General features: G+C 40.3%; 1 protein-coding gene across 2 annotated transcripts in view; it reads left to right on the top strand.

Moving 5' to 3' along the window:
* peak1 (pseudopodium-enriched atypical kinase 1) overlaps nt 1–27,971 on the top strand; it is a 103,377-nt gene that overhangs the window by 56,335 nt on the left and 19,071 nt on the right. For both annotated transcript variants that reach the window (XM_082542093.1, XM_082542094.1), the window contains one exon: nt 18,706–22,237. In XM_082542093.1, coding sequence (XP_082398219.1) covers nt 18,834–22,237 — 3,404 coding nt within the window. In that variant the 5' untranslated portion in view covers nt 18,706–18,833. The remainder of the gene's footprint in view (nt 1–18,705; nt 22,238–27,971) is intronic.

The following is a 27,971-nucleotide window of genomic DNA, read 5'->3' on the forward strand; positions in this document are numbered from 1 at the left end:
AGGTTTTTGCAGCACCAAGGTAATCCAGTGATAGTTGCTATGTAGCAGTGGTAACATCTGATGATAGCTATTTCGGCAGATTCTTATATGGGTTAAAATAGCACTGAATTTACTTCCACAGTGTAACTTGGTTTAACACTGTAAATTGAACCTGTCAATCACAGAACTTGCAGTGTCACTGCTTTGAAAGCCACCAATCACATTAAGCCCTTCTTCCTTTGGACTCTGCCCTCCAAGCTACCAAAAGTCAGATTGAGTCGAGCAAGCAGAATTCATCTTTGAGATTAGAGCCGCCTGCGTGAGCGTGAATCTGCCACAGCACCCCCTCGAATGTGTGATGCGTCTTTGTGCTGAGCTGTGTTGAGTTGTACGCGTGCAGATTGTTGAATTTGAATACCTGCAGCTGTGAAATGAATTGCTCATTATTGTGTTTTGTCTTCTGCGCCTATTTCGACACAAATAAGACTCCATAGTTGTGCTACTGCAAATGAGTTCACCTGCTAGCCAGGGAGGGGCTGTGTGGCTGCCTGTCTGCCTCTCACTACTCGCCTTGCCACAAAATGCTGCAACTATTGAAGGCACTTTTAGCAAGCATGTGTAAGTGTGATGTTACAGTCTTGAAGCCAAAAGAATTTGCTGTGATCCCAACAGATTGCTGTTCACCGCCCCCCCACTAGCACCCGAGGGATATCCAGCTCTCAGCACGATACTACCCTCACTGCTTCCTGGTGCCAACAAGCCTCTGTTTCACACGGTGGAGGTAGTGGAAGCAGGCGGAGCATTTTAGTCAGAGGGGGAAAGAAAGCCTTCATGAGCTCTCCACAGTTATCACCAGCCTGCCCCTGGCTAATAACTGTATCAGTTTTACACCAGTGTGGAGAGTGTGAGTGAGTATGAGAGAATATGTGCGTGTTGGTGTGGCAGTGTGGGTGAAACGGAGAAATCATCCAATGCGACGCTTGTTATTTATAGACCTACAGCAGATTTTTGTGTTAATAGAAATCAGCTGCAGTGTTACGCTTGTGTGCAACTGATTCAGGCTTTAATTTTTTGTGCATTTTTTGTAGAAGCACTATGTGAAATTTAAGTTTACATTTTTGTACCTTTTCAGTCTCAGCTGGCCCTTAGACATTGATTAAACAAAGATAAATATAAAAACATATTTAATTGTTGATGAGCACAAGTGAAAAGTCAAAGAGATGAACTTATTTTTCATTGTCCTCTATTGTTTTGCCTCCACTGGGATTATACAGAGAAATAGTATGAATCTCATATGGAACTTGCATACAAAATTCATACTGCTGAATTTTTCCATAAGCTAAGAAGAATTTTTCCAGTTCAGAATTCATGTGATCAGGTAGAAGTTCTGGAAGTACAACTATGTGAAAGCAGTCAATTAGTGATACAGAAGCAGCCGTATGTATATTAACAATGTTCAATGACCTCTTGAAGTTATTGCTATTAGTTTTAGATGGTTAGGGGCGTGTATCTTTTCTGTATTCTACTTGAAGCACATAACATGAACACATAATATTTAACAACATTAATTTATATATATTTGGCCCTAGTGCATTAGAGTAAAACAGTCTTCTATGTAAGCTTCATGTGCTGTATGTACATAGCAGCTTCCTGCTGGTCTGGCTGTTCTGACTCATTATTTGTTTTTTCACAGCTTTTATGATAATCAGCAGCTTTCTTGCACAATTAATTTTACTTCTGTTTAACAATTTCCAAATAGCTAATCATAGTCATATTTTTTTATGATTCCTTTTTTTATTTTAAAAGAAAAAAAACCCTCAGCTTTATTTATTTACAATAGAATTTAGTGGATGTGAGTGGACGTGGGTGTATAATTGTGTGTGTGTGCGCGTGCCATTAAATGCATGTGTTCTTTTTGTTTGTATTGTGCACTCCCACACATCTGGCTATGTCTGCTCTGCCACTCCACTGGTGTTTGTCTGGAGGCCAGCGGGTTGGTCTCCCAAGGGGACCTGCAGTGGCTCTTTCCCAGGCCAGACTGCAGCTACTCTCCCAGAGCTTGCACAATACCAAACACTGCACTGGAATGTTGTTGGCTTCATTTTTTTCTTCTCCCCTTTTGTTTTTTGTCTCCTTTTCTGTGTTTTTGCCTTGTGCTTTTGCTTTTCTCTCCTAAATTTATTCTGTTTGTTTCAGTTTTCTACAGATTTCAATTGACTAATATTCCAGTGTAATTAATGCACTGATTTACAATTTTCATTGTCAGTGTTTTGACTTTTTCCCATAGGAACAAAAAAAAAATACAAAAATATAATTAGTAGTTATGAATTAAAAACATGAAAATAGTTATACAAGAATCAGAAAAAATTGTGCTTTATTTGGGGGGAACACTCAAACGTTTGTTATAGGAAAGCAACCTGCTGACATTGACAGCTAACTTGGAATACTTTAGTCCTGTCACCAGTGGCTATATTGAAGGTAAACAACAGCAACTGAGACTTGAGACAGTTGGAACTGCTAAGAGATAATGACTGAGCCTTGCTACTTGCTGCGAGGACTTTGTTTTGACACTGTCATTTCGTTTTGCATCGACTGTTCCTAGTCAAATCTGTCACTAAGTAAGCGATGGGAGGTGAGCTCATAATGAGGTGAACTTGTCACACTGCTCATATTTATTTGTCAGCGCCTACCACTAAAGGGCTCATGTGGCCCATGTTTACTGTCTGGTGAAGACTTTAGCCTTGAAGAAACTCCTGAGTAAATTTTCGAATAAAATGTGTGCTCACGTTGCAAGTAAATCATGTTCTTAGAGATTGAGTTTTCACAATTAATGATTTGAAAATGCAGTTCTTGTTGCAGTTTTTCTCCTGCTTGCATTATGTTTATTATTTCAAAGAACACATGAAAATACCTGATTGTGTCCTACCATTTATTTAAAGCTCAGATACATCTCTGAAACATGGACACAACTGTCTGTTTTTCCAGCATAAAACAAAAAAACAACAACAAAATCCCAGTGGAAGCTTGAATTTTTGCCAATGCCACAACTCATTAGACTAGAGGCATGGCACTGTCGCAGTCAAGTCTAGGATCACACACAGACTGTTTCTAAAAGCTGAATGTAAAGCCAATGTTTGAATCAAAGTGTGGAGGGCTAAGGTATCAAAACTAACACGCTAACCACTCACAGATAGTTGCTAATAAGAGATTGTGGATGAAATAATACTAGTACACTAAATCCACAGCTTTGCTACTTCATGGATGAGCTCGTAAATCGTCAGCCGTCACTCAAAGTAGCCACGCCCCTAATTTTAGGTCTTAACAGTAACCAGGTGGATGAGTTGTGGCTTTGAATGAGTTGTTATGGAGTTATTATTGGCTGTAAAGACCAAAACAGTTTTCTGTACAAGGCAGTAAACATGTTATTTTACATTGTTGAAGTTGGTCATTCAGCTTCAAGTGGCCATTAGAGAAACTGGAATTTCTTTTTTTTTTTACATTTTTATTATTATCATCCTCCCCACACACACATACACATCCCTGGAGGTTACAGCTTCTGGATCAGTATCTGTGTTATTTATACACATTGTTATTGTCACTCTTTCAAAGCTGTGCGAGTGCCTCACCAACTCGACTTGTCTTCATGCGAGCAGGCCAGCTGCAACAGACAGTTTCACACAAACACAGAGTAGCAGCTGCAAAACTCAGAGAGAGTGAGCCGTCTGGCCGCTTAGTACATTACAAGTGGACTCAGTCCATTACACCCAGTCCATCTTGAGTTACAGCCACATGAATGGGGACTTGATGCATCGTGAATCCCATAAAGGAGATGCACAGTAAAAGCCATTCATTTCCCTTTAAACATTAATCATTGCACCGTACACAATATTTTTGTGTAGAGTTCAGTACGGTTGTTTGTCAGCCAGTGAGTCTTAGTGTTTTGCCTGTTTAAGTGTTTTTGCAGTTGACACATGTAAAAACAGGGTTTTCATATATTCAACAACGATTTAATGCTGTTAGACGTAAATCGTCTGTTTTTTGCGTCTTCCTGCTTGTGATCTTTTCCATGTTGCTGTTTCGTTCTCTCTCTTATGCGAGGGTTGGATGAAAGGCAATATCAGCCTTTTTTCATGCAAGGTTTTTTTTTTTTTTTTAATGTTTTATGTTATGATTTATGTTAACACTTCCATTGTCTGCAGTTAGCTAGAATAATGTTATTTCTTGACTGTCAAATTTATATTTACATTCATTAATGTTAATCTTCAATGCTGCAGTAAATCATAAAGGATGAAAGGCAGTCACGGGATGTTAAATTTGCTGGTATTCCGGATCAGTTGTGATAAAGCTGCGGTTGAAATTATGTGGATAAACTGAGGCCTGTGCTTCCTCTCTGCTCCTTTCTGTTGTCTGGCTTCCTTGGTGGTCTGCATATTGTTGGCTCTGTAACTTGTTTGGATTGTGAAAGTGACTATTGAACATTCTGTAGGTTACATACCATGTCTCTCAGTACTGCTCATTTGTTGGAACATAACTCTTATAGTTAAGCCTGTAATTGAGCTTTGTTTTTACTTAGCTGTGTCTGAGTTGTATTTCCTTAGTGGCTGTTTTCTCCCTGTTGCCTGCTCTGCAGGTCATGTCAACATAAGTTGAATGATTTATCTCTTACTGGTGTGTAACCAAATTAGTGCACTTAAGACACATAAATCTTTTTAGCTAATAAATCCTAAACTGGTTGCTTTTAATGTTCGGCTATTCATCCTTTTATGTGAAACTTGTGTCTTTTTAATGGGATTCACCAGTTGCTGTGAAAATCCATCTTTTTGTTCGACCTGCCTTCTTGGAGTCAGTACTTGTGAACATAAACATCCCTCATAAAGACACTGTAAGATCCAGCTAGTGATATTGCTGATGCTTCTTTGGAACTCCTCCATTTCCAATGAGATCATTAATGTTTATTTCAGCTCATTAATGCCAGAGGAGATGTAATAGGGACTGAAGCTGATTTTTAAGTTAACAAAGAGAGGTGAAAAATTGCATCTCAGTTGTGCAGTAAAATGAATGGTTGACTGTACTTAGGACACAAGTTCAATTGGGCAGCTAGTGAGAGGCATGCTTCCTGGAAAAACTCCTTAAAACTGGAGATACAGACTGTGAAGTCTGTCATTTTGGCAGCATTGCTGAAAACGAGCTGAAATTTGGTCAGAACTAGGGAGCGAGTCAGCCATAACTTGGAGTGGACTTGCTTGAGAAATTGAAACAAGGCTGCCGTGTACCAACACTTGTGTGCACGCTCATCTACATCTACAGGACACGGCTTAAACCACTGTTGCCACAGAAGTAACATGAGTCCATATTAGTCGGCCTGCAATGTAATTATTTTTGTTCCATTTTTTTTAACCAAAGATAATTGTAGAGAAACTTGTTACATAGCAGTAGGACCCTTGACTAAGTGAATAAATTAGTCTTGGATACTACTGTTGTTTAAGGAGTCAGTACTTAGAAAACTCTGAGAAATGCTTGAAGGGCATCACTTTAAATCCCTGGATGAGCAGAGAAAATCTGTGGAAAGGAGGCAATAAGTGAAGCCCGAACTTCATTTGCTGCTCTTTGAAAGCACTTCATCAATGTGCTGAAACTGCTGCTCAGAACCATTACTTTCACTATCTGTACACCAAACGGACATGTTTAATATAGCTTATGACACGCTGTCAAAATTATTTATACAAGAACCAACCAATAAAGTTTCCGATTTGCAGGACTGTAGGACTGAATATGTCAGTTTATATGTTAGCTGCCTAATAATAGCAGATTTCAGTACAATACAGCAAAACACTTTAGGCAGGTTAGCTTTACACTGGTTGAAGCAAAGACTGAAACAAAGAGAATGGATGTGTACGCTTGTCAGAGAGAAAAAATAATATTGGTGCAGCTCCAACAGTCTAGCAGTTGCCAGGCTAGTGCAATTAAAGCATCATGAAAAACCAACTTGTTTTGAACTCATAAACTTAAAAACTTCAACATCTGGCAAAAGGCAGCCGAAGAGCCAACTACTAATGTTGGAGAAGTGATTATCCGTCCAGTAGAGTTCCAGGGACTCATCTCCGATGGATCTCAAAGAAAAAGAAGATCAATATAAAGTGTTGATCCATCAAGTTCTGCTTCAGTGATCCTTAGTGATGACTCCTTAAGTCCCTAGAGCTCTAAGGGAGTGATAAAACACCCTTCCTCCAAAAGAAATATTCTTTTATTTGATCATTTATGTTGTGAGAGTGGTGTCTAACATGGTGGCCTAAAATTTCCCATAGACATGCAGTTGTGTTTTCGCTGATCATTTCCTCAAAACATAACGTATGATGTCATTTTCATCGTCATTTCTTATCAAAACATTCAGTGACTCTGTGCCCTGTGAATGAACAAACCACTCCCAAACACAGCAAAACTGAGTCACCTGATTCCCACAAGTTCCACATTTTTTCTTTCATTTGTCAGCCATCTCTGACCTCAAGAAATAAGTCATATTATAAAGCTTTTTGTCCTTGCAGCTGGCTGGTTGATGGGCCCTCGAAAACATGAAGCCTGGTAAAAAGTGACATTGGCTAACTGCAGCATCACTAACAGTAATGCTCTGTGTGCTTCGTGGCCTATTTTCCTTCCCTCCAAAATAACATCTTGAAAGCTTTTGATGTTGCACTCAAAGAATATATGACAGTGGTTTTCTTCTCTAATGAACTTGTGGTAGAAGACGACGACTTTTTCTCGGCTTAACAAACAACAGCGTGCCCTGCTTTCTCACACTTCCTGGCATCGAGCTCTGCAGTTCCATCCCTATTTCATATCTATTCTGCTCTTGTCTATCCCACTGCTACGGCTGTCTTATCATTCAAGCCCTCTGCCATAAAGCAGCAGAAAATCCCATATCCCATCTCCTCATGGCTTCAGCTTTCAGCCTTGGTTATTCTGCTATTATGTACCAGGCTCAGCGAGCTTCCACTCCCTCTCAATAAACGTGCTCTGGGTGGGAAATGAGCTCCTGTCCTCAGTATTCTGATTTTTCTCAAGGGAAAAACATTGCCTCTCTGTGGAGAGGTAAGTGTAGCAGAATCTGATTTAGAAATTTAACACGAGTTTCCTGCTTGTGGTTCTGGTGCCTTGCTTCTCTACATCTCAAGCGCTCATCTCCCATTCATTGGTCACGGTTTCACATCTTTGACTGGTTTGTCTGTTTTTTAACAGTCTCACTACTATGCTGTGGTTCTCTGTCTCTCCATATCCCCCAAATTAAGCCTTTTTTGACTCAACAGATTGCCCTATATGTACATGATATTCTTTAAATGTGTGAAGACTTTTCATGTGAACGATATAACAATATGAGGTAGATCTTTACATTTGTGTTGGTGGTAAGTTCTTGTGTCTTGTTTACAGTCATATTGTTTCTTACCTGGAAGTTAAAAATTCTCCTGCTATGTGTTTATTTGATTGATGCAGTGTCAGCATTAATGCAGACATCTCATCCACTCTTGTGATGAAGAAAGAACCAAGCTGAAAGGCATGAAAAACTTGATTTGCCAATGCATCTATGTACCAGCTTTTACCCCTGGTCGTGAGATCTGGGTAATGACTGAGACATCAAGGGCACAAATACAAGGGACTGAAATGAGTTTACTCCATAACGTGGCTAGGCTCTGCCTTAGAGATAGGGTGAGGAGCTTGAATGTCTAAAAGGATATCGGAGTAGAGCTGCTGCTCGGTGTTGAAAGGTCTCAGTCGTCCAACTGGAAGGAGACCCCAGGGTACACCCAGAACTCACTGGAGAGATTATATATCTTGTCTGGCCTTCGAATGCCTCAGGATCCCCCAGGAGAAAGTAGAAAGTGTTACTGGGTAGAAAGATGTGTGGAATGCCTTGCTCAGCCTTTGAATGGGTGGATTCTGTTTCCGTTTTTATAAATCATCTACCCTTAGTTTGATATTTGGTTGTCAGCCCAGGTATGAACATACGTCGGAATTCCTCAAACCTCTGTTTGAGGAGTAAAAAGCAACAGCATTATTGCCTCCAGTACAGGATGATGTAATGATGTGTTATCAAAAGCATATATTGAATAAGCAGTGAAGAAAATGACAAGAAATACATTTTAAATTGAGGCAAAAGAAAATGGATTCTCTACATTCTCTACCCACAAGTGTTTTTGTTAAAAGACCTCTGGCAGTATTTTATCTTGTCATGAATCAAACAAATCACTGATTCTAACCAGAGCCCAGAGCCTGTGTACTTTTGCCTACAAACTGCATTCAAACTTGCTGATATATCATTGGTTATATTTCAGTTCAACATAAATGTTATCAAACTAAACTGTTCTTCTAACAAACAGTAGGTTTTCTATCTTAGTGTCTCACATTCAGACAGACAGAATTGCTGCATCCTGATCTCTTCAGCTAGCCCAGCCACACAACTAGACACCAGTGCCTACCTGAGTCAGTCTCAAGCAGGTGGTAACAGGAAGAGCGATGAGGTTGGGCCGGTTGGGCTCCGCTCTGGTTTAGATGTACTGGTTGCTAAACACATAGTGACATCCTTGCAGGCTGCCTCCGACAGGTCCCACATGCTTTATCTTCTTTAGAATGAGTATATCTCTGGTGCGTCAGTTCACTCAGCTGTGACTGATGGAGGGCAATGGTGAGGAAGCCTCAGGTGTATTGGGTGAATAAAAAAAAAAGTACGGGGAGATGTGGTGAGATAGGAGTTTAAAAAATGGGCTTTCAAGTGTAAGAAGTAGGAGTCCCAGAGAGAGGTTTTCTTTCTAATCAATTTCATCTTTTTGCTAACATCTGTGTTGGTTTGCTGCATATTTAACTGACTCCTTGAACTATTGCTTTTTTGTTTTTGTTTTTTTAAAAGGCCGCACATTGAGATGAATGTTTTAGGCATTCCTAGAGTAGATTTCAGTAAATAAAGTTCTATCCCACCAGACCCTCTCGAGAAGTTATTCTTATCCCAGTACAAATCTGGGTCTCACTTGGCAGTCCCACGGGGGCTTGTGACTTGGTGGTAGTGGCACCAAGCAGCAGGTGCTGTGTGATATCTCGCCTGGCACAAAACCAGACAGTGTTTGCTGCTATCAAATGAGGAGCAGATGGTCACAGATCATCGGTCAGCACTGCATCTCATATGAACGACTACCTTGCACTGATTTGATTGGGGGAAAAAATGTAAAAAATGAAGGGTAAAGCAGAAACCTGCCCTCAGTCCTCATCTTATTTGACTGTCTTTGTTTTTAATGAGACAAAGCTTTGTTGGTTTGTGTGATGTTTATCATCGGTATGAGTAGTTTGTTGTTTTCAGATTTTTGTCATTGAGAGAAAGCCACAAGTGGCACCACCAAAGTTTCTACATTTTTGTGGGAATATGGGATTGAATTATGCATTTAGGCGTGTGTGTGTGTGTGTGTGTGTGTGTGTGTGTGTGTGTGTGTGTGTGTGTGTGTGTGTGTGTGCGTGCGTGTGTGTATGCGTGTGTGTGTGTGTGTGTGCTTTTTGTCTTGTGAATGCTCATTATGACAGCAGCCACGGTTGTCTTCATAGAGCTGTCAGATTTCGATATACTGTCTTGCGGCCTACTCGCTGACAGGAATCACTGACAGCACAAGTCCCTTTGAGATGAAGTCAACTTTATATGGTGGACAAAATAATAACAATTAAAAGAAACACACACGAGTCTTAATTAGGCTAAGATTTGGATTGTGTACCACAAAAAACTTAACAAAAAGCCCCACAATGCATTTCCTTATGTAGCTTTTACATTTTCTGACAGGCTGTATAAAAAACATTTCTTTTATAAAGAAACTAAAATTGCTGTGACGCTGGATGATATTTGCTTACATTGTTTGGCAGCTGTCCCTCTACTCCTTTTTGATTGTTTGTGGGGGTGTTTGTGAATCCCTGTCTTATCCTTCAGAGTGTGTGTAGGTGAGCTGATGCAAGTGAATCCTTGTTCATCCTAGTTGCTTCTGCATTGGACCATTTTTGTTGTTGTTTTTGTTTTGTTTTTCCAGAAATCCAGCTGACTTCTACATTGTATGTTGTCGTCAGATCTGCATAGTGTAGAGTAAGCTGTGGAAATTTTAAATCTTCATTGTTGTGAACTAATACTCTTAAATATCATTTGTTTGTTTGCCATTATTTTCACTGGACAATAGGCTTGATAATTAGGCTTTTGTTTGTTGTTTATATGTTGCTCTTAGCCATGATTCACTTTGTGCAACCTTTTATTTTTGAGCAAGAAGAATAGGGGAGTCGCATCATGTTACAGTACTGTGAAAAAAGTCTTGAGTCTCCCCTGTTTCTTTATATTTTGTTGGCTGCAGGAATTTAACGAGTCGTTTGCAAACATATTTATTGTTGAGTTTGTACAATTCTAATGACCTTGAAAGTCAATATTTGGGATGACCACCTTTAGTATTCAACACAGCGTGAGAACTCTCTCAGGCAAGATTTCTTACCATTTCTTTAATCTTCAGGAATCTCCAGGCTTCTTGAAGGACATTTAAAGCTTTTCTTTGGATGTTGGCTGCCTTTCGTTCCACTCAGGATGATCCCACACTACCTGAATAACGTTGAGGTCCGGGTTCTGGAGAGGCCAATCCTTGACTGGTAGTGTTTCATTGTGTGTTGGAGGCAGTCTTGTGTTTTTTTTGCATTGGCAGTGTGGTTGAGATCACTTTACCAGACACTTTGCAGATGGTATTGCATGGTGGGTCCAAATCAGACTGTGTTTTTCTGTCTTCATAATTCTATCAGTTTTGCTGAGATCCCCAACACCACTGGCTGAAATACACCCCTAAGCCGTGACACATCCTGTTTTACTGATGATTGTAGATACTCACTATTGCAGCTCTCTCCTGTCCCTGTGTTAACAACAATTTGAACCAGAAATTTCTAGTTTGGATTTGTCACTCCGTAAAACCGGTCACCACTGATTTTCAGTCCTGTTTATATGTAAATTGGGATACCTCATTTTTCCCTTCTTTAAGAATGGCTCCTTGACAGCCACCCTTCCATGGGGACAATTTTTGATGAGCTTCAGAAGACGGTGGATTCATCTGCAGAGCCAGATGCATCTCTCAGTCAGAAAATTGTTAGGCACAAGGACTGGACTGAAAGTGAGTGAAAAAGCAGCCAATGTCCAAACAAAAACTTTGAAAGTCTTTCAGAAAGACCACTTTAAAACAATGACCCGAAAATCAAAATGTAAAGAAATCAGTGGTAGCTCAACATGTTTTTTGTTGTTGTTGTTGTTGTTTACAGTACTGTATGTTCACGTTTCTCCTAAACCACAGATGTCAGTCAATATTGAAAATAATCATTAGTCCCTCAGTAAATCACTCAGTGTGGAACTGATCTTTAGATTGCAATAGTTTTGGTTGAAAATAAAACACATGTAAATAAAAAGGCTCATAGTTGGACAGGACTGCTTGTTTCTGGCTCTTGACACACATAGGTTCAAAAGCACATTGCAGCTCTTTAGCAAGTTGGTGGCCTTCCCAGTTGAAGCAATTTGGTGTTCAACATCTGGTTCCGGACATGTGGACAGGTGGAGTCGAAAGTCAAAACATGTTATGTAATCACAGATGTAGTTTACCAAGTGAATGCATAATCCATTTTGTCACAGATTTGGTGTTCACATGCAAGTCATGGTATGTTGTTGGTGTTCACAGTAAAGTGTAAAGGTGTCTTTGTTGGCAATGGGTTGGATGGTGTAATTGCGTGTGGGACACCTTGTAGCTCTGGTGTTTGGTGGTGTTGGTTTGCATAATTTAAGTCTCACAGCTTCTGCTTGAAGTGCTGTTTGAAATAAAGCGGGGCAGGAGAGAGACAGATTTGCATATCTCAGAAGACAAAGCAACAGTGGGGAAAAAAGAAAGCCTTCAGTAAACGGCCTGAATAAGAAGAGAGTGGGTAGGGAGAAAGAGTGGGAAATTTTTGAGCCACAGGGAAAAAGACAAAACAACAAAGAAAAAAAACTTCGCGAGGGAAAAGAATGGAGGAGGAAGAAATGCAGATGAGACAGAAGAGCTTTTGGAAATGAGTGGAGAGGAGACTTTGGGGCAGCTGCTCGTACACAACAAACATTATAATTCTTATGAGATGCAACATAATTATAAGATCTGAGTTTGATTTGGGGATTTGGCTCAAACACATATTTCCCTATGTAATTATGTAATAATCTATTCTTTATTTACATGTAACACAACCTCAAATCCTTTCCAGAAAATTTGGGACACTGTGTGAAATGTAGATAAAAAGTGAATTCATATATTTTTGCTAAAACAATAAAAACAACCAGTTTCAACATGTGATGTTGCATCTGTGCCATTTAGAAGTGGAAATAAGATTTAAGTGATTTCCAAATCATTGCAATCTAAGCTGATGTGCAGTTCACAGTGAATCCTAAATTCTTTGAAAAGGTGACCCGAGTGCGCTTCTGAGTTTCATTGGAAGTGGCTGGCAACTGGTAGATTACAGTCATAGCAATAGTGACTGCAATATGTGGTGCCAACAGATAATTTGTGAACAGCAGGCTGACACATGTAAGTGACCGTTTCCAAAACAAAATAACAGTCATACAGCTGACAAAGTTTTCTGCTGAGCTGAGACAGCACATAACACCCGGCGTTAGCTTGTTCCCACCCACACCGTGCTCCAATTCCAGTTTGAGTTGCTGGGTTAAAATTCCTAATGAAATGCTTGGTTCTGTTTGATAACTATGCTAATGAAAATAGTCATGAAGCCATCCTATAGATTAGCCAGATTTCCTTCATTCATTGCTACTTCATTAAATGGCAACATTTTCGTAATGCTGTAACCTAATTTCGAACAAGCAGTGAGGGATGTCCCGTGTCCTCGTGACAATTTGTTAGAGATAGAAGATGTCTCAACTTTATGTTGATTATGCACTTATCTTTCTAGGCACAAAAAAATCAAATTTTCTAGGATGCCATTACAATTTTGATGAAGAGCATTTCATTACCTGTATTATCTGTCTTTACTGACATAAAGGGATCCGTTTAAATTGTCACTAATGCCTTGGCCTCATCAAATATACATGAAAGGAAAGTCGGTGATAAACAAAAACACAAGATGGGGGAGAATAAATGAGTAGACAGCAGTAGACTGTAGATAAATTATGCGTTTATTAATCAGTATTTATGTTTGGTAGAAAAGGTGGTTATTTCCTATATTCTGGATAAATGGAAAAGCAGCTTCTAAGAAAGAGAAAATACGACTGTCCACACTAATGGAAATGCTGCAGATTCAGATAGTAGAAACGCACAAAGATGAGATCAATAAAGCAATGTCTATGATAAAATAATCCCAAACAAAGCGAGGGGGAAAAGCATTCCTGTGTTAGTGAGCAAAATGTCTGTTTATCATTGTTTTTATTAGTATTGGATCCAATTTGCTGTATTGTTATTCATCACATTTCCGCTGTGTTGCATAATATTTGTTACATAATGAAAGCAACACAAAAATAGATGTCTATAATTTGGCTGATGGCCATAAGTAGGAACACTTTTATTGCAAAAAAAAGGAGAACTGCATTTAGGATCATGTTAATGTTGAAACAAAGTCGATTGCATAAGCCAGAGGGATTTCTTGTGTCACGATGGTTTTCTCTTTCTTTCTGCATCAAGTCGGATGTATTATAGTTTAATGACTGTGTCCCTCACGTTGAGCTGTGTGAGCTGCTTTTCGTGGTTTACGAAAAGATTAATTGGTATAAGAGAAGTCATCCGGTGCTTCATTTGTCCTGGGTTGTCCTAGATTGTCCTGGTATCTACATATTCTATTATTTCATCCCCTATTCTCAAATATCTGCAAAGACTTGTTAATACTTATTATGTATTCTTGATGTTATCTGTCCAGTCTTTCTTTTTTGGGGGCAATCGTGGCTCAAGAGTTGGGAGTTCGCCTTGTAATTGGAAGGTTGCTGGTTCAAGCCCCAGCTTGGACAGTCTCGGTCGTTGTGTCCTTGGGCAAGACACTTCACCCGTTGCCTACTGGTGGTGGTCAGAGTCCGGTGGCGCCAGTGTCCGGCAGCCTCGCCTCTGTCAGTGCGCACCAGGGTGGCTGTGGCTACGATGTAGCTTGCCATCACCAGTGTGTGAATGTGTGTGTGAATGGGTGGATGACTGGATGTGTAAAGCACTTTGGGGTCCCTAGGGACTAGAAAAGCGCTATACAAATACAGGCCATTTACCATTTACTATTTTTTTTTCCCAGTGTTAATTCTAAAAGCAAATTTTAAATTTGACTAAAATGTCATTTAGTTTTGGCATCTAGGTTCTTTTGGTTTTAGTCAACTAAACATTGTAGAATATAAGATTGTTGTCGGCCAAACCTAAAGTTGATTCGGTTGACTAAAATATAACTTGTAAAAATGTTCTCCTGTTTTTACTGGAGAACGTTGCTCTAATGGGTTTAAAAATTATTTTCCCTTGACTCTTCTTTTCTTCCTAAGTGTTAACATGTTACGTATTCATGAGAAACAAGTGTGGGAGCTAGCTGTACTGTTCCCCGAGGGCTGCTGAAATGTGTTCCTCCAACATTACTAAACAAGGAGATTAATTCTGATTGGATCAAACTCTTCCCGCCTTTCTACAAAACTTATTCAGTTCTGATTGGATCTCATCTCTCTAGAATATTTTCATCTTGTTTTTATTCGTTGATGAAGGAGTCAATACTTTTCATTATAATTTTTGTCCTTGTGCATCAGCTTTTATTTATGATGAAAATGAGCAAACGGTTTAGAGAAATGCTTCTTTCCAAGCAGTTTGATTTATTATTGCAGATGCTCTGATCATTAAATGTAAATAATCTGTGATTGTTAGTGTTACATTTATAGTAAATTTTTAGGGTTTTGACCAAAAGTGTTGCAGTGTGCTGCAGTCATGCAAGAACAGGTGGTGGGAGGTCTTGTAAGTTACATCATGGATCTAGTTTTGCTCAGAAAAAATCTATAATATACAAATATGTTTTACTTGTTGCTGGGTGCAGTGTCATATTAGCTCCCACTGTGACAGGATTTGAAAATAAAATCAAACAGCAGCAGAATTTTAATGAGGGAGAAGAGAAAAGTAAAATATGTTGTCACGTCCATCACGGGTGGTTTCTACTGGTGGATTTGTGGATGTGACACATTAAATATCTGATATTTCCCAATTCTCTCAAGTGTGATCAGAATTATGGCAACAATGAAAAGTGAAGTATCTTATTAGAAAGCACCCTGATAGCTGCTGCTCATAATTTCACCAAACTGATTTGGAGTCAATAAACACAATAAGGAGTCTTTTTTTCCTGATTTCCACAGAAAACTGCTCGCTTCCTCCCCTCCATCTGCTGTCTGTCAGGGAAGAAATAATGCACTTACAAAGTCTGCCAGGTCTACATCTTAGCTGCATTTTTTTAGTGTGCAAAGCATTGTTGAAAAAAGTGAGATCCTTAAGTCTCAGGATCTCGTGGATGTTCATGGAGCAATGACCCACAGTTTGCGCTGGAGCAGTTTGCAGCCAGTTGTAAAGCAGCTAGGATGAGAAGTGGCACCTCTGAGTCTGAGGCCATGGTTCTGAGTCTGAAAAGTGGCATGCTAAATCAGGGTTGGGAATGAGTTGCTGGAGGATCTCAAGTGCCTCAGGGTTTTGTTCACAAGTGAGGGAAGAAGGGAGTGGAAGAGTGGCAGGCGGATTGGTGCAGTATCTGCAGTATTGCGGATGCTGTACTGGTCTAAGTATGAAAGTGAAGCTGTTGATTTACTGATCGATCTACATTCCCACCCTCATGTATGGCAACAACCTGTGGGTACTGAATGCCAGTGGCATGAATAACCTTCCTGTGTGGGGTGTTTGGGCTCTCCTGTAAAGATAAGGCGGGCGTCCTTTCGATTTTTAAAAGCACATGTGAAAAAGCAAAGTCCTAATAATGTTGTCCTGTAAGGGTCAGAATTGGACAAAACAATGATACGTGCCGTCACTGTAAACGAGCAGAAATACCGTTAAGGTCCTTTCACAGACACACTGGGCTTTCTTGGGCTTTAGAAAGTTACTTTTTGAAAGTCTGCCACAGTGCCTACGTGTCACACTGTGACAGCTTTGGAATAATATTGTGTGAATTACAGCCACTGTTTCCTGTGTGGATGCAGCCTGTTCGGTGTAACAGGATAAATCTTCTCCCGCCCAATGTGACTCGGTCAGCAGAGTTTGATTCAGGAGTTCCTCTTTTATTGTGTCTGGCCCTGGGCGGGGTGTTGTCATTGTAACATCCTTCCGTACGGGACCTGACGTCCATGATTCACCTAACCCTGCTGATATCAGCTCTGCTATGAGTCATCCACAGCTTTATTTGGTTAACTGCTAAGTTCAGTCATAAAAGTGCAAAATACTCAAAGATTTAATTAGGTAAATATTAATTTGCTAATGCTTTTGTGATAAACTGTCAGAAGAGAAGAAAAACCAAGGTTCTCTTAACATTGTTCTGTTAATATTGCATTTTAAGTTTCACAGGTGGTCATTGTAGAATGTCTGCATGATTGTTATTTGGTTGCCTTAAAAAAACATTCTGAAAATCTGTGTTTGGATGTCTTTTTACCTATAAAGCATATTCACTTGTGAGACCAGCCCAAGTGTTTTAAAATAGTCCATTGGTGGACCCTATATGTCAAGCAAAGCTGAATAAGCTCTTAAATCCCAGCCAAAGACATAATATTGGTTTAGAAAACAACACTTAAATTTATTGCTTTTTATTGCTTTTTTTTTATGCACCTTCTTTTGTAGTTAACTGTTTTATTGTATTTTATTTTATTTTTTCCTTGAAAATAATCTGTTGATGGCAGGCTAGTTTTAGAAATGGTGCATAAACTGCATAAACAGATTATGTAACCTACCATTCCTGTGTAATATTTAAACATGGACTGAGCTTGAATTTAATTGGCTATTTGAGTTACACTTCACTTATTATCCATGGATTTGATGTTAATGTGGTATTTCAGAGCTTGTTATAATTGGCTGTGAGAAGCTGGACTGGTCAATCAGGATAAAGCACATCTAAATGCTAATGGCTTTTTCTTTGTCTTTCTTCCTCCATTAGATTCATGATTTGCATTGAAGTGTGGCTTAACCGGATATAACAAGGGTTCCAGAAAAATGTTTAGTCCCATCTTTCCTTCTTTGAATGTATTTAGTAAACAACTAGGGTAGGGCCTTTATCACTCTGCTACTTTTTGTTAGCATTGTATAATTACAGAAGTACATAAATATGACCGGATAATTGGACTTGTGCTGATAACCAGAGTTTTAAATGTCAGCCTTTGTCATTTTACAGATTGAATGGTGTGGATTTTTCACCACTGATCTTTTTTTTTTTTAAGTGGGTTGTTTTTTTTAATAGGTGCCATTGTTTTTAGAGTTTATTTTACTTAAAACAGTAACTGTGTGGTTCAGTGCCAGTTTTCAGGTCTTTGGTTGTTTGCATTCAGTCCAGCATGAAGAGAATATTAAATGACCCAATTTCAACAGGTGATTTAATATTGAACAGACAGAGGTGTCTTATTGAATGCTTATTTTGAAAATAAGTTTCAGTCACACCCCAAAGGCTGTGAACTGTGTATGTTCTTGGGTTTCTTGTATATTTTTATTTTTACTTGGTTTTGCCTTGAGGCTTTACTCTTTGATATTTTGTGGATTTCAGTCTAATTTCCAGCAGTGAAACATCAAATATTGACAGTTAAGAGGAAATCACTCACTGGCCTGATAACACATTTTCCATAGCCATCAGTCATCCCTCATTGTCATCAAATTTTATGTGAATATGTATCGGAAGAAGCCCTGCACATAGTAAAGTGGTTAGAACTGTTCCCTCACAGCAAAAAGGTCCTGGTAAAGTCCAGTCTGGGGCTTTTCTGTGTGGAGTTTGCATGTTTTCCCCGTTTTTCCTGCTTGGGTTCTTTCTGCACGCTCGGACTTCATCCCACAGTCCAGAAACATGCATGAGGTTCAGTTAGTTGGTAAACCTAAATTGTGAATAGGTGTGAATGTGAGAGTGAATGGTTGTCTGTCTCTTGTGTTGGCCCCATGACAGATAGGCAACCTCTCCAGGGTGTACTCCACCACTCACCTTGTGAAGCTGGGATACCCCCCCCCCCCCCCCCCCCCTTGCACACCTGAATTGGATAAGCAGAAGAAAATGGATGGATGGATGTATCACAAGAGCCACTGGTCACACTGATCATGTGTGAACTCTGCTGAATCACATTTTCCATCTGAGTAACAGTTCATAGGGTTTTGGATTTTGATTCAGTAACAACATCAGTGACTTCATTTTACTTAAGCTTGACTCAAACAGTCCATAATAATACAGAAATAACCTGTTTCAGTTCCCACTGCTTCTGCCCCTTGCCTTTCTGAGTCTTGTAGGACCATTTTGGGTTAGAAAACAGATCAGCTCCCTGTAGGATGGACTGAGGTAGTAGAGAAAGTTTGCCACCTAATGGAGAAATTGAAATACTGCTTTTCTGAATCATTCTCTCCCTCCCACAGATGATTATTTTTTGTTGTGTTTTTGCTTCTGCCTTTCTGCCTCATCCTACTCTTTGTTACCAGTGTTGCATGAATAAATCTAAATGCACAACTAACTGAATTAAGTTGAATGTATTCTTTTCTCTCCTGTTGTGTTTTTCAGGTCTGAGGTCCTCCACGTTTGAATTGTTTCAATCATTATTCATCTACAGATACTCACTGTAGTTTGGAGCTTCATGGAGGGATTTCCTGTCCACTGACCTAAAGGGCTGACCTTCTGGACCCGCAGCCATGTCGGCCTGCAGCACCTTCACAGAGCACGTGTGGAAACCAGGCGAGTGCAAGAACTGCTTTAAACCAAAGAGTTTGCACTGTCTAGCTCAGAGTAGTGGAGGGAAGCCTCCTTCTGAGCAAAGACCTCAAACATCCCAGCAACAGAACCTTCCAGCTGCTGGTGCCAGAGCCAATCCTAACCATACCACCACCAACTCCCAGCGGACTGGCAGTGGATCTGCTCGCTCAGGACACTTCCGTCCACCTGTGGCCAAGAAGCCAACCATCGCTGTTAAGCCCACTATGATGCTGCCCTGCTCCTCTGCAGGACTTGATTCAGATGGCAATCTCCAGCAACCACCAAAGGTAATAGAGCAGGGGAAAACATCAGCCTTCACAGTCTGGAATCGCAATGGACTGAACCGCAAAAGACCTGGTGGGCCCAGCAACAACAATGAAGGAGAGGATGACAATGATGAGATTGAGGGTTATGGACCACTTAGCCCAAGGACACCTAGTGGAAATAACAACAACAGTGGATTGACAGATGTACTTAAAGAGATTGCTGGGTTGGGCCCTGGTTCTAGTCCCACGCAACTTTCTGGCTCAAAGGACTTGTTTTGGGGTCGGATCAGTAGTTCATACCGACGATCCTTAGAAAGAGGCATACCAGCTTCAAGCTGTCTGGCTATGGGAAGTAGTAGTGGTGGTGGTGGAGGAGTTGGGAGCACTGTTCAAAAACGGGTATCCCTGAGTGATAGTACCAAGATCATCAGCACAGAAGGTGGTCGCTTTTGTTATCCGGACTTTACAAGTGAAAGTGAAGATGAGGAGGATGAAGATGATGATGATGAGGAAGACACTGAAAGGGATGATGATGAAGAGCATGAGAGCTGGGATGAAAGCGATGAAGAGTTGGTAGCCATGGAAATCCGTATGCGAGGACAACCACGATTTGCTAATTTCCGTGCTGCCACATTGTCTCCCGTTCCCTTTGCTGCGGGGAAAAAGTGGAATACTGTGCCGCTTCGCAACCGCTCACTACAGCGAATTTGTGCGGTGGACTATGATGATAGCTATGATGAGATCTTAAATGGCTATCCTTCTGTGGATTCCAATGGAGGGCTGATTTCCTACGGACCTCACGATATGCTAGGCAGCGGCTTCCTGTCAAATTCTGAGTCTGCCACTTCTCCTGAATCATCGTCATCAATACCGGAGGATTCTCGAACAACATCCAGCAGTGGTAGCAGCGCTAACTGTGTCCTTCGAAATGGCTTGCATTCTCCCACATTTTGTAAGCCACCTATCACCTGCACTTCTCCTCCTAAGAAGGAATCTGTCAACAGGGCACTGAGTCCACTAAAGGTAGCTGAAACACACAAGGCTGTCCTGGCTATCAGATTAGAGGATCAGGATGGCAGAGAAGGGATGCCAATGCCCCAAGCGCTTCCTGGTCAGCCAGTCACTATAAGTTTTAGTCCCACAGAGGAGCAAGCTAAACCATACCGTGTAGTAAATTTGGAAAAGTCATTGATCTGTAAGCCTTACACTGTAGTAGATGTCTCAGCATCCATGGCCAATAAAGATGAACAGATTCCAGATTCTCAAAAACCCAAAAACCAATCGATGCCTTCAAGCCCTACGACATCTAGTAGCACTCCTTCAGCCCAGGCCGTAGCTCCAATGTCCCCAATATCTGTGTCTTCTCCTGTGATGCCAACATCACCTACTTCTTTTGCTCTGTCAGGTTCATCTCAAAAGAAGATTAGCAGCATACGTTACCAAGAAGTGTGGACATCAAGCACAAGCCCTCGCCAAAAAATACCTAAAATAGATTCAGGGGTTGGGAATAATCCTGTCCCTGCCCTGACCACTCAGCACTGCAGCCACAAGTCAGCTCCCACTTCTCCCATTGCTGGGCTATCTTCTTCTCGAACTGTACCTGTGAAATCCCCCAATTTATCAGAGATCAAATTTAACAGTTTCAATAATGCAGGCATGCCTCCTTTTCCCATTATTATCCGAGATGAGCCTGCTTATGCCCGCAGTGCCAAGAATGCTGTCAAGGTACCTATTGTTATTAATCCAAGTGCATATGATAACCTAGCTGTGTATAAGAGCTTTCTGGGACTCAGTGGGGAGCTACCACAGACAAAAGGGATGGGTAATAGGGTAGCCAGCCATACTTATGAAGAGATTGGATCCTCTGAGAGTGTCCAGTCCGCCTCAACAGAGAAAACTCTCTCTGGTAGAGGAACATCAGAGCGAGCCTCCTTTGAAGAGACAAAGGTTCCACTTGAAGCAGTGTCAAAAGCACCAAATCTACAACCTAGAACCACTACAGACTCTTGCACTGTGACAAGCACTGTAATGGGCTCGACAAGTGGGGCATTCTCACCCACTATATCAACAAATTCTCCCGCCAATCCTGCCATTACTGCAAATGCAAATGTACCTGCAGCCAGCACTACTGCCAGTATTGTTACACACACTTATAAGACAGGTGGAGATGCTGCTTGCAATAAAGATGATAATACAAGCTTAGCTTTATCTTCTGGGACAGCTATAAGCCATAGGGAGGAAGCCAGTGCTGTGCTTTCACAGATTGTGGCCTCCATCCAGCCTCCTCAATCTCCTCCGGAGTCCCCATCAGCACAAACCAAATCTTTTAATTCCGAGGAGCTATATGCCCTCCCACCTGATGCCATTAAGGAGACCCTTCTTCGGCCCAAGTCTCTCTTTTCCCCAACTGATGGCTGTCTTTCCAAGTCAAAGAAAGACACACCCTCAAAAGTTTTGTCTAAGTCTCAGAGTGCCTCTGCTGCTGCCCCACTCTCAAGCCCCCAGCCTGAGCCCACTGCCCCCTTCCCTCCTCCAAGATCTACATCCTCTCCTTATCATGCTTCTAACATACTCCAGAGACATTTTGGAAACTGGACCAAGAGCTCTGCCTCCAGTTCACCAGTGCGACCTGGCGAAGGTGAAGCGAGTCCTGGAGGGGAAGGGAGACGTAGTTTAGCAGAAAGCTCCAAACCTAAACGCTGGATCTCCTTCAAGAGCTTTTTTCGTAGGCGGAAAGACGAGGATGAGCAGAGGGAGAAGCTGGAGAGAGAGAAGGAGAAGGGCAAGCTTGTCGGGCTTGATGGAACTGTCATTCACATGCTTCCACCACCACCAGCTCAAAATCAGCACTGGTTCACTGAGGCAAAAGCAGAAGATCCCACCCAGAAACCAACCATTATCTTCACCTATAAACCAGACACTGGCAGTAGCCACGGCGATGAAGGAGAACTACGGGTAGAGGAGTGCAGAGAAACTACAATACTGAAACCTGACGGAAACAAAGATCCTAGGCCTTTGAGTCCAGGCAAAACAACATCCTCACCCAAGGCTGGAGGAGAAAATTGCAAGGATTTAAGGTATTTTAAAATTTTTGTTTAGTCTTCTGAAACCAGCAAATGCCCTAAAAAATGGAGTTATTTAATTGTAGTTTCGGTTTTCAATAAGAATACTGTCAGAACATGAAACATGTTCATGTTCAAACATGTTCATAAAATCTCACCACTAGATTTTAGTAGGTTTGCAGATTGCAGTGTTGAGTTCTATTGTCTTACCCCTCTCAATTCAGCTGCATAATCCTAGCTACGGAGCGTGCTGACAAACAGCTTTAAAACTTTGTCAAATGAGCCCGATACATGTCGATATGAGTCAGTGAAGCTCACTTCTGACCGATGACAGCAATACTGAGGTGAGTTGTGATAAATATCCTGACCCTTTCTGTCAGTCAGATCAGCTGTTTTTGCTGCTGTTAGGCACAGTTAGCTGCTGTTAGCCAGTGTTAATGAAACTTTCCTTGAAGTGGATCTGACATTGTTAGACCTTTACACATAGCAAATAATTGCATTTTCACATTGTATGAGAGTTTAAACTGTCGGAGGGAATGTGAATTTTTTTAGGACACTCAAGCCTAAAATTAGCTTGGATAATGTTAGCTTATAACATGCTGTCGTTGTTTAGCTGGCTTGTTGTCAGCTGTCTGGAAACGGGATGATCACATGTCACATTAAGTAACTGTGACAATATCAGGAATAAATAATCATGTTTATCGACAAGGATGATGTTTTATTCAGATGCTGGTGGTGTTGTCACTTCCCTTCATGTTTTCACTTCTTTCACGAAGGAGACCCCTTCTCCGATGATAAACCATATGTGTGATCCTTCATATCTTCAATCTGAAGGTGCAGACAGAAATAACAATTTGCCTGCAAGCTCTCTACTCCTCCACCTTTAGCTTACTACCTATGTGGCTGATCTCTAACTACATACATAAAACGCAATTAGGCAAAACAACAATGTCCATCTAGGCTACTGTATTTGAAATAGCAGGTCAACATGACATTTTCCCCTCCTGTGTGTTTTTAATGGATTCATTTATAAGTTTATGAGAATGCATCAGTTTGTTGGAGGATGTAATTACAACTAATCACTGTATATTTATGAGTGCAATATCCTTTTCTTGTACTAAATAACCTAAAAAAAACCTACTAATTGTACCTTTTTAACTTTCAGCTAAACTAAACCTTGAGTTGAATTGTGTTGCAAACAACTGCTATAAATTATGTGATCATTTCAAAACCAAAAACTAATACAGTTGTGGTGTACAGTATATTCTTTACTTAAAGTACAAAAACAGAAATAATACCAGCATTGTGGGGGTTATGACAGAATGTGGGGTTTTTTAATATAGGATAACAATATAGGATAAATTGTTCCACTAAAAAACAAACAGATTTCAACCCTTGGGACATATTAAAAGCAAAATTAATATTTTTTACCCAATTAGTTGTAGATGTCCATTTTTGTGTAAGACTCAGAGTAGAACTAGTAAGAATCTATCACTCATGTTCACACATGTTTTTCCTCTGTTACCTCCAGCGAATTAATGAATGATTTTGCAGTGCTATGCCAGTATTACCATTACCTACACAGGTTTCCTTCATTGTACTCATGGGAGCCAGCTTAATATGAACATGCTCAGCCTTTACCAGCTGCTGCTTCAAGTGTCATAGTTGCTACTCTCCCCGTCATACATATCAGTCATCACAGATTTGAGAGGTATTTGATCTCAATCGGGCATGTCTACTTTCCTACTTACCCAGCCCACTGTGGTGTGATCTCTTCTGTAATATCCTCTATTACCTGCACAGCAGGCTTTGCGCACAGTGCATTCTTTAAGAGTAGCCCTCCGTTTCCTGCAAGTCGTTCAATAACACATTTATTAAACCCAACTTTAGACTGAGTTTTCCCTGCAGCTAGTCAAAGCTGCGGCTGTATCAAAGCTTCAACCACATTCATATGCACTCTTTCACACTAATTAGCCCTCGCAGTGTAGGTGCGGTGTTCTTGTATTCTAATTTCACAATTTTTCTTTGACCTGCCATTGCCCTCAGTATATCTTGAGGCACTTTTCCTGCAGTGTGACTAATGGTGCTGAAAAATGATAACCCAGATATTATCAGATGCATCGTATGTTCTGCACTAAACTGTGAGCTTGTTTGTGACTCAGAATTGAAGCATTGTATAATTTTACATTTAATGTAGGGATGGTAAATAGTCAAATCAGCTAAATGTGGCTTGGACTTTGGAGATATTAAAAAGCAATTATGTCAAAGTTTCATATTTCTTTACTATTTGTTGACAGATAGAAAATGAAAATGCTTTTGAGCTTGAAGTTCACCAGCTACAGTGATTTGTCTATGATTGGTTTTTCTTTCTTTTTTTCAACCTATCAAACACCATATATTAGAAAATATTTTATAAAAATGTTTTGTAATATATTAGAAAATACTCTTGAATTGATTTGAATGACCTCCTTGCTTCCCAAGGTTGCTTTCTTCTGTGTTTAAATACTGAGTAAAAAAAGCACATTAAAATTATTTTGCATAATTGGACCTGCTACCATAGGGTCCATAGGGCTCTATGGTGGCTGAGATAGGGTCCAGAGAATGGATGGATAATTGGATTGGACCTTTTACTGGAGACTTACTGACAACAGCACCGTTCCCTCTCCTGTTTCATGTACTGTAACCCACAGCTACCCACATTATTAGGAATAACTTTCCATAAGTGTTACTGAAGATGCATCACATCTAGACACAGTTTATATCTTTTTCTCACCTTATCTCTCGCCTCCTGCTTAGTCCCTTTATATCTGTGCCACCCTCATATTGTCCATGTCCTGTTTTGTTTTTCTTTTCCTCCAAGAAAAGAAAATGTTTTCCCACCATTCTTTTCTCTGTTTAGTGTAGTTTTTCACTCCTCTTCTATGCTTTCCTTTCAAAAATCTTCTCTTTCGAGCCCGAAGCACTGTGAACTCCTAAATATTTCACTCCTCCATCTTGTCAAAAGCTCAGCCCCATTCTGTCTCTTTTCTTTCTGCTGCTCAAGCTCCTATCTCTCGCCTAACCTTATAACAACATGTGCAAGAATGAAATGTGCACTGCTTCTGATAATATTATTGCACGTCTGCTGAGTGCTTTACAGCAGTGGGCTATATTGAGGTGTGCTCTATATACCCACTGAGAGCACCCAGTACATGTTGCCAATACCTACTAGTAATTAGTCCAAGCAAAGCTTGCACAGAGCACAAAGGATTACTCAAATGAAGTGAGAAGGCTTTCCATTCCTGCTCCCTACAATGAGTGTCCAGATAATAAGTCCAGAAATCCAGACGATATGCTTATTATTACAGTACAGTGCAAAGGTTTTGAGCTATCCCCATTTCTTTATATTTTGGTAGGAAAATGGAAAATAACTGCAGTGTTTTATTGAAACGGTCATGGCAATACAGTATATAAGGCAAAAATAATTCTAACAAGTTTGAAAGTCAGTATTTGGTCTGATCACCTCAATTCTTTAACACAGCCAGAACTCCCTTTGGCAAGCTTTCTCGTAATTTCCTGAAGTACTTCTCAGGATTAGTTCTCCAGGGTTCTTGACGGGCATCCCAATGCTCTTTCTTTGGTGTTGGCTAGTGTTGTTCCTTTCTACATCAAGATGATCCCACACTGCTTTAATAATAGAATAGCAATATTGCTATTCTTAGTTAGTGTATTGTCTGTCTCTGTTAATGTTTGTTTATAATGGAGCACTGTAACGAAAACTAATTTCCTCTAGGGATCAATAAAGTATTCTGATTCTGATTAATTGGTTCTCGGCTAAGTTGTGTGTAAACACAACACAACCTAGGTCAGCATTTAATGGTTCAATAAACATGAGTAACAAGAAATGAGAAAATACAGACAATGTCCAAAGAAAACCTTTAAAATGCCTTCAGAAATCCTGGATAGCTTTTGCTCAAGACCACTTTTAAAATTACAAGAAAGTCTTGCTGCTTGTAAGCAAGCAAATAAAGAAATAAATGGTGGCAAAAGCCTTTTGCGCAGCACTACAAATATTCTTAATTTATTGTAAGAATAACCAAGGTTTTTCCCCATTTCTTGCAATGCCTATCCAAATTATTAAGCAATGATTTAAAATACTTATTTAAGTGGTGTAATGCACACACCTTGTAAAACACACTCGTATACCCTCGACTCAGAGTTCCTGTAAAAGCATCTGTGTTAAGCTAGCATGATATAAATCCTAACACTAACTAGCCTAACCTTCAGAAGCTTCTCACCTTTGGTCTAACCGTTCTTCACACCTGACATTGATAAGCAGTTGTTTGGGACCTTGCTGTTAAGTTGTCAATTAGTAACTAAACTACTACATTTCTTCACTTGGCGTGTTGGTGGTAGGGTGCTGTGTTTTTCAAGGAAAAAGCAGCTAAATATTTGTCCCTAGCACCTGAGATTACTTTCATGTTGTGAAAATGTGTAAAACAAATAAATAAAAAATGTGTCACCCTGTTTTAGTGACGGATAATAAAAGGATGGGAAGTATTCATAAAGATCCCAGTTCATTTATATTGTTTAAATGATTGCTTCTGCAGGGTAATAGATTTAAGTCTTGTATACAGACACCCAACACCAAATTTAATGTTTGGTTTTAAAAACAGCAACCTTTGCGACTAATCACTTACTAATTACTTACCTAGAAACACAAGACCCATTTGACAGAAAAGGTGTAACATGTTTTTGTAGTCTTCTTTTAAACCTATACAACACATACACAAACAAACTCACATATTATGAACCAGTTCCAGAGTTCATTTTAACAGCTTTCATATTGCTTGGCAGATGAGGGGTTAAGCCTGGAAGGGTTTTGAATCAGTTTTATTGGTGAACAGTGGGTGTGCTCTTCAGCTTTGGCAAACACACATTACCTTAGACAGGTAACAGCGTTCAAAGAGGAAGCAGCAGGAGAGAGAACGACGAAAGAACACATGCAGAAAAAGACTTTCTTTATTCTTCTCAACAGCGCGGTTGCTGTACCTAGAATGTGATTCCATCTACACGTTTGTGTTCAGGGTTTCTAGATGGGAAGTTGTGTGAGCCAGTACAGCGGGTAAGAACTTTAAACTCTCTTCTGCCGCACACCTTTGTAACCTACGACCAGCCTGGTCATTTGAAGTCACATTGAACAGCGGGAAGAGAGGTTTGAATTTAATTTGATTTGCATTTTGGATGAGGCGTTATTCTTCTCTCGCAGCAGAGGAGTGAAAATGCACCCAGGCAGTTTTGCGATGTCTAAACAAGTCAGGTCCTGACCGCTGGAACATGTAGCAGCCATAAAGGTATTTGTATCAAGGCCTCTCAAAGTTTACCCTGGATGTTTTGTTCATACGGGATTTTGAAGTGGAGATTGGGCTCTTTGTGATTTAGTGCTCTTTTGAGCAGCATTATAGCTAGTTGTTAGCTAATAGTAGACCGGATCTGAGTAAAATCAGTGTCAGCTTTGTGCAAAGCAAAAAACGGGGAAGAATAAGAATACGCTGGCGTGTACAGGCAGAACAGAAGATCTTTTGCCTCGACAATATTCTATAAGCTGTCTTGGCTTACTCAGTTTTCAGGGTGCAGTTTTGATTGCTTCATCTTTTCACAGTTTACTTACTTTTTGATTCCTTGTTAGCCGACAACATTGTGTTATGTTTTTATTTTAACTGTCAGCCGCTGGTAAGTGCAGAAGTAATCCACGATAGTACCTTGGGAA

This window comes from Aulonocara stuartgranti, assembly GCF_965226115.1.
Source record: "Aulonocara stuartgranti genome assembly, chromosome: 7".
Lineage (NCBI taxonomy): Eukaryota > Metazoa > Chordata > Actinopteri > Cichliformes > Cichlidae > Aulonocara > Aulonocara stuartgranti.